The sequence below is a fragment of the Nestor notabilis genome, unplaced genomic scaffold, assembly GCF_000696875.1.
Source record: "Nestor notabilis isolate BGI_N333 unplaced genomic scaffold, ASM69687v1 scaffold6552, whole genome shotgun sequence".
Classification (NCBI taxonomy): Eukaryota; Metazoa; Chordata; class Aves; order Psittaciformes; family Psittacidae; genus Nestor; species Nestor notabilis.
In genome coordinates, this window is record NW_009917965.1 from 43,183 (window position 1) to 50,661 (window position 7,479).

Below are 7,479 nucleotides of genomic sequence, written 5' to 3' on the forward strand. Positions count from 1 at the left end.
CCTATACAAGTCTTACTAAGATAGTGTGGCATAAAACCAAAATAAATATGGGTTAACTTTAACACTTTTAAGGAATACATTTGCATAGGTTGTTTCTTAAGTTTTAATGTTTTTAACATTGAAACTTCTCAAGATCCTGTTATACAGACAAAGAAAGGGTCCTACCTAGTCCTGTGTTTACCATCTACATATGCAGATGTTGTCTTAGAATTGCTTGTACAGGTACAAGCTGAAGACTTTGGGATGCTTGACAGCAGGGTGTTTGTCAGGCATAGTGGGACTGCAAAGGTACAGGTTGGGAAGAAATATCCGCAGCAGCAAGCAGGGCATTTCACTTATTTAGTGGTTGTCACTTGTTATTTTTTTTTCCACTCAATAGCCTTATTAGTTCTAGATTTTAATTTATTCTGTGGCTAAGCATCATGAGTATGATCTTCTTATTGGGTTTTGTTTGTTTGTTTTTTGTTTGTTTGTTTGTCTGTTTTTAGTAGGCTGTAATTCTTAGAAGAGATCCGAGTGTGTTGACTCCTAATCTGACTGTTAGGAAATTCCATATCAAGAAATTATGTGGATCAGTTGCCTTCCTGGTTCCATTGATATCTTAAGGGATGAATTCCCATAGGTTTCAGTTCACCTGTTGTGAACCGAGTCAGGATGCTCAGAAGCATTAAAAATAGAAGTAGAAATCATAATAATCTATGTTTGCACAATGTTTTATGGAGCAAAAGTTATCTATTTTTCTTTAATTACTGATTTCTGATTTTGTTTTAGTATTTAAAATAGAATTTGTTGGGAGTTAAGCTTTTAACTTAAGCAAGTACGCTGAATCCTGGATAAGAGCTTCCTAGCTTTCGTATATGAGCTTATCTGACATGTATTTTGTAAGTAAAGGTGTGAAATGCTAGGCCGTAAAGGGATTGGGTCATCGGTCTTTCAAGGAGAGACTTGAGAACTGGGTTTGTTTAGTGTTGAGCAGAGAAGGCTTGAGCAGGGAGAGGATCTTATCTACGTGTCTTATTGATGGGAAAATAAAGAGGAAGATGGAGTCTTCCCAGTAGTGTTCAGTGACAAGAGGCAATGGACACAAACTGAAATGCAAGAAACTCAAACATTAGAAAAAAAATCCATGTGCTTTTTGTATATGTGGCAGGGTTTTTTGTGGGTGGGTTTTTTTATTTTTGATGGTGAGGGCTCACAGACACTGGAACAGATTGCCTGGAGAGGTTGCAAAGTCTTCATCTGTGGAGAGGTTAGGAACTGGACTGGACAATATTCTGAGTAACCTGCTGTAGCTGACCCTGCTTTGAGCAGCGGTTGAACTACATGATCTCCAGCTTTCTCTGACTTGTATTGCCTTATTTCTCTCTTCAGTACTTTCTTAATCTGAATAAAATATGTATAGAGAAAGTATTTTGCTTTATTATCGCCTGAAGATAATTGCTTATTTTAGTACCTTCCAATCTAAACAGTACCTTCCACTTCTAAACATTCTATGAGAAAGCTGTCATGATACAGCTGCTGTATGAATTTCTTAATAATGAAGAATTTAATTAAACTGTAAGCCCATGTAAAGAAGATTGTATTTCAGTATTAAACTTTGAGAAATATTAAGAGTAGTCTATTATAATTACTCATGAGTTACTTTTATTAGTACTTTTGCTTAATGCAGTCTTATTTTCAGATTTGAGAACTTGGACAGACGTATCAGTACAACTTTAGATGTTCTTCCTGTTAAAGGACCTCAGGGTCCTCCATTGCCTGTAACAACTGATGATCTGGTTCAGAATAAATCAGACACTCAACAGACTTGGACTGTTAAACCAGAGTACTTGACTTTGACATCTCCTTCTATTGGTAAGTATTATTTTGAAGTTAATAAAATAACCACTCAAGTATTAAAATAACTGTACTGCATACCGTGTTTTAAATTATTCTCATTTGTAAATGTGGCTGGGCCAATAATCTTGCTGCAGTAGCTTTACATCTAAATAATAAGCTTGTCTTGAATACAGATTTTGTTAAATTGTTAGAGATAGTTTGCTCTATGTGTGTATACATACAATATGTACTGTATATCTGTGAAGATTTTAAAGCATTGCGATAGTAAAAGTCAGGCAGGAAATGCTTTAATTGCTTCATCTTTGAATCTTAGACGCTTCTGTGACTTTGTATGCGTTAGCTTTTTATACCTTCTTCTATACTACAGGTGGAACAGCAGATACTGGACATGTTCAAATTGTCAACAGTTCTAATAGGATGTTGGCATTTGAGCTTTCATGGCCAGCTCACTGCCTTACTATAACCCCACAACATGGAGTTGTCGAACCAGAGTAAGTTGTTGGTTTTTTTTCAAAGGTTCCTTTACATGTGAAAGTGTGTTGAGGTTTTAGAGGAATTTCTTTTTAGTTTAGGAATTTTGTTAATTTAGGAATTTTGATTAGGTTTCGGAATTTATTTTAGTTTGTTTAGATTATACCCTGGAACTATTTTTGTCAGCTAATGTGCTAATCTAGCTTTTATATTTTAGGACTCTATCCATTTATAGTCTTCATAGAGGGAATGTTCTTCTGTCACCTGGAGGTGACATTCTGTCACACAGTTACCTGGAGGACAAGGATTTTTTGCTCCTGGAATTACTACTATTATTGCATAATTTTCCAGGAGCCGGATGGTTAACAAAGCCGAAGCTTTAAAAATCTCCTTTCACAATTTAAAAATTTTCTCTGTGCTTAAAACAAAAAAGGACTTCTCCCACTCCCCTGGCAACAAACATACCAACCCCAAAATAACAGTTCTTGAAGACTACTGCTCTTCTGGAGACTTAGTGTTTTCTTTTTCAGATGTGCTGATATTCATCAGAACTTGTTTGTGAGGGTGTTTCTGTATTCTGACAAAACTGTGTTTTGCCACTCAATCCTTGGTTTTTCAGTATCTGTAGATACGAAAATCATGACAAGCCAGTTTCAGGTCACCTGTGTCTTAATTAGCAGTATTTCAGAACAGTAGTCATAATATGACTGCAGAGAATTCCCATGGGCATTTGTGAATTCTTTCACAATAAAATGCTTGGAAGTTCTGACCACCTCTCACTTCTGAATTTATGGGATATTTTTAGGGTCAGTTCAGAAGGGCTTTTAAGACCCTCTTTCTATTCTTGTCTTCCCCAAAAAAGTCTTATGCTCCACAAAAAATAGGATTTGCTTTCTGAGTTTTATTTAAGTAGTTTCTTGTAGATGTTTGCCTGAACAGATACTTTCTTTTCAGTCTTGCATCACTGTGCAAGATGTAGTACATTTAAACGCTTAAATGTAGATGTAAATTCTGGGATTTACTGCTGGGGAACTTTCATCACTAGTGAGAACAAAATGAAGAGGTTTTTCTGAAAGGGCTGTGATATTTGTTACTCTTTGCAGATACAGTCAGTGCCAAGAACAATGGTTTCAAAAAGAGGTAACGATGAACAGCTTTCCAGTAGCTGTGAAAGTAAGATCATCTTGAGTGTCTCAAACACTTAGACTCAGGATGGTCTGTGGAATGATGTCTTAAAAATAGGGAATTGAAGGCCTTCTGCAAGCAATTTTTTTTACACTATCTAGTTTTAAAATGTGATCCCTTCACTTGAAAAGATTGAGCTGAAACCTTACAAGCTGGGTCCAAGTAGGTAGTCTTGATTAAGAACAGAGGCCTGCAAGTGGGAAACAGACCCATGGGGAACAGCTCACTTAAGCATAGCAAGCCATGCTTACCCAGTTTTCTACTTGTCATGACCACCTCCCAGCAGTGCCAAGAGCAGTCATCCTGTCAGGACAGGAGCCAGCCAGACTGCGGTGCTGGAGCTGGCAGAATTCTTGAACTGATTTAGGTCAGGAAAGGAGAAGGTCTGATTTCTTGGTAATGGTGAAAGAAGGTCCTAAGATCAGGGACTGACTGCCACGCTGTAGCAAGTAGATCGCCCCGTTTCACCTTAACTAAACCCCTTATGTTCTATGGGATAAGGAGGCATCTCTGTAGTCTCTGAAGGCAGTCTCTGACCTGGCTGAACCTGGAATAATAAAGTCTCAAGTCCTAGTGAATTTAGCAGCATTCCAAGAGAATTTCTTGTGGAGGTGAACTGAGACTAGCCTCTGGCATGTTGCTGTTCCTCAGTGTTGGGAGAATTGGTAAGTGCTGTGAAAGGAATTGCTCTTTTGGAGTAGGGACTGTTGGAATCTCCAAAAGCTGGAAGAGGCACCTTTCGAAACTGTTTCTTCCTAGGCTCTGCTCCTTTCTATGGCAATGAAAGTACTGGGAGGTAGTGTCTTTAGGTTGAATATAATTCTTTCAAGAGACACATGCTTTGTGACGCCATGCAAGTTAATTTGCATTAAGAAGTTTGCAGTAAATGTCAAAGACATGCTGGTGGGAGCAAGACGGTGGAATGCTTTGTAATAACAGTGTGCGTACTTTGTAAATCATATTCTTATGAATGCAGCTTGTACATGAGAACCATGACTGAAAAGATTCTGAAAACTGCTGAAACTCAAAACAACCCCACAATTCTTTAAGGAAATAATGGTTTCTTGATATAATATTTTAAGGCCATTAACATCTGTTGTTTTGTTCAGATGGTCATACTGTGACAATGATTATGGAACCGACTTTCCTGTGGGCACTGATCTTGCTCCTAAATTTTTCAAATGCAAAGTGCTGTGTTAATGACATTTTAAATTTATTATTCAGTTGTAGCTTGAGTGCATTTGCCAACATAACAACCAATGACCTTTACTTAAGTGATTTTTGTACTAATTTTTTAAATGCTCCAGTGCTTTCTTTCTCCCCTCCTTTATTCAAATGTCTCTAATATAGAATATGGAACAGTATAAATCAGAATGTACGTTCTCAGTGGTCAAATTACTGTGTGATGCCATAATTGCTTCAAGTGAGTTTAGACTTTTCAGTGTCCTCTACTCTAAGTAACTGTAGAAAGCACTGGTAACATTGAAAGGCTTTTCTTTTTTCCAAGATCAGTTCTGCATGGGAGGAAGGAAAGCAAGCTGTTTCTCTACAGCTAGAATTAGTTTAAAAGCTTCTTGAAATGCAATTTATGCAGTATACTTTATTTGAACAGAACAGTTCCCTTCTTGACTAGTATTGAATCTTATTTTTCTGAAAAATGTAGTTATGTCTGCTTTACGTGGTCTGACTGGTTGTATGTGTTAGCAGTAGGTAAATTTTACTCTTTCCAAAACCCTGATACAACCATCAATGACAAGTTCATCAAGTGTGTTAGTGTTATGTTTCTGAGTACTAAAGCTTGATAATATATTGGATACTTGAATACCTGAAATTTGACTATCTCTAGATCATCTTCACTTACCTGCTATCATAAAAGTGCATTCTTTTCTGGGGTAAGGGGGCTAGCGAGATCTGTTGTAGATATTTGTTCTAATATGAAGATAGTACTAATTTGTTTGTTTGTTTTTTTGTTTTGTGGTTTGTTTTCTGTTTTTGTATCTTTGTTTTGTTTTGGTTTGTTTTTTTGTTTTTTTTTGTTTTTTTGTTTGTTTGTTTGTTTTATTAGGAGCAGTACCCTAATTCTGGTGAGTCCTAACCCATCACTTGCCACAAAGCCTGCATTAATTCCTTGGAGTGGCCTAATCTATATCCATTGTGATAATGGACAAAAGGTTCGTGGCTTACTTGAGAGTTGAGATTGCAACTCTTTATTTTACTTTGCTGAATAAGGTCTAGTAACATTGCTAAAACCTTTTGAGTATGAGACAGCAGTTTTGTCAACTTTCATTATTCTTTCTAATTTGTAAAGTTCTCTTTTAAAAAAAAAAAAAGACAAGACAAGAATAAGCATAGTTGAGAGGCTGTTTCGCAAACTGAGATTCTTAGTTCATTCATCTCTGAAGAAATACTATGATGTGAACACTCATTTGCCAACAAAATTGCATCTGTGCACCCACCACTGTTACGCATTTTCTAAAATGCTAAATATTTATATGTATGCATACATAAAAGTAGTCTATATAATATTTTAAAATAAAAGAAGCTACAAGAGGTTATAGAACAAGTCAACATAGCTCCTTTTGAGCTCCCTTAAGCTAAACTTAATCTGCTGGCTGACAAGTCTGTGAAAGAGAATGCTTAGAACAGGTTCTTGCTTGTAATGTGTTTTAATCCAAGACTTTTCCCTGATTAAGTTAAGGCATATAAATAAGACTTAAGAAGCCAACAGTTTCTTCTTTTATCTGTGTAAAAGCAGAAAGACTCCTTGCTGATCTCCTCCAAAAGAAATACTTATTTTTTTTTTTTTTTTACAGCGAGTATGTATTTTAGCTTAATTATAACTGCATGGAGAGGGAAATAAGACACTGAAAGGATAAAAAGGCATATCTATTTTCCTTCTTGATGGAGGAAGGTGAGGTATGAAACAAAATTGGAAACTGCCTTAAAAAGACCCCAAACAAACAGAGAAGTTGTTGAAGAGAGTAAATTGAGAAGGAGATGAAGACAGTGTGCATATTCAACTATGTAGTGTTCCACAATATGAGAAAACAATTTAAGAGAGGAAACCTACTGGGACAAAAGTAGAGAATGTAGCAAACTCAATCCAATTGTAAGAGATCTGGTAGTTGAGAGTGCTTTTGCCATTTCTTTGCTACCTAGCTAATTAAGCAAAAAGTATGCCAAGATTTTACTAGCATTAACTAAAGTTTTTAGAAGTGCTAATCATGTAGCAGAAGCGAACACAAAACTTCTGTGTGAGGCAGCCCCACTCCCGTTCTCTGCAAGCAGAGAATATTGTAAGAATTTTCAATTAAATTTAACTAGTTTAAATTATTATTCCTATTGAAATAAAATGTCTAGATAGCCAACTTTCAGTAAATTTTCCAATTCTCCTAAATTAAGCTTGTCCTAAAATCTTTAAACTTTGTGAACTGAAGTTAGTCTCATACATTATATCACCAGGTCTTCTCTTTCTCTGTTGGAATGTAAAGCTAAACAACATGAGCTGTTACAGCTCAAGGAAATAGAGCTAAATTGTTTGAGTTGTCAATATATCAATGTTCACTATTTCAATCTTTCTTTTTCTCCAAATTCTGCAAAAGTTTATTAAAGTACAGATTCAAGAGGCGGTTGCACAGTATGTGCCTGGAGCAGATTTTCCATCTAGAAGATGCGATATGTTTACTCCACAGTCTGAAAACCCTACTATTCATGTGGCAAAGCCTCTCACTGTGCTCCCTCTAACAAAAATGGAAATAAAGAACAGGATTATTGTTTTTCCTAAAACAAGACCTGGCCAAAGCTCAGGTAATATTGCTTACTTAGTAAATGATGCGACATCTGTGGTATCTTGTGTTCACTTTTGTTTACTATATTGTATGTTTGGGTACTTGAATGCCTTGGTTGACCAGTTCCCCTATTCTGTCCCTAGTTTGAAATGTTATGCCTTGTGATGGAACTCTTTCCAGAAGTCCCTGGTTCCCC

General features: G+C 36.3%; 1 protein-coding gene across 1 annotated transcript in view; it reads left to right on the forward strand.

Moving 5' to 3' along the window:
• Positions 1 to 7,479, forward strand: part of CEP192 (centrosomal protein 192kDa) — a 63,735-nt gene that overhangs the window by 42,759 nt on the left and 13,497 nt on the right. Inside the window, exons 33-36 of the mRNA XM_010009489.1 lie at positions 1,682 to 1,854; positions 2,207 to 2,330; positions 5,561 to 5,666; positions 7,098 to 7,302. Of these exons, the coding sequence (XP_010007791.1) occupies positions 1,682 to 1,854; positions 2,207 to 2,330; positions 5,561 to 5,666; positions 7,098 to 7,302 (608 nt within the window). The remainder of the gene's footprint in view (positions 1 to 1,681; positions 1,855 to 2,206; positions 2,331 to 5,560; positions 5,667 to 7,097; positions 7,303 to 7,479) is intronic.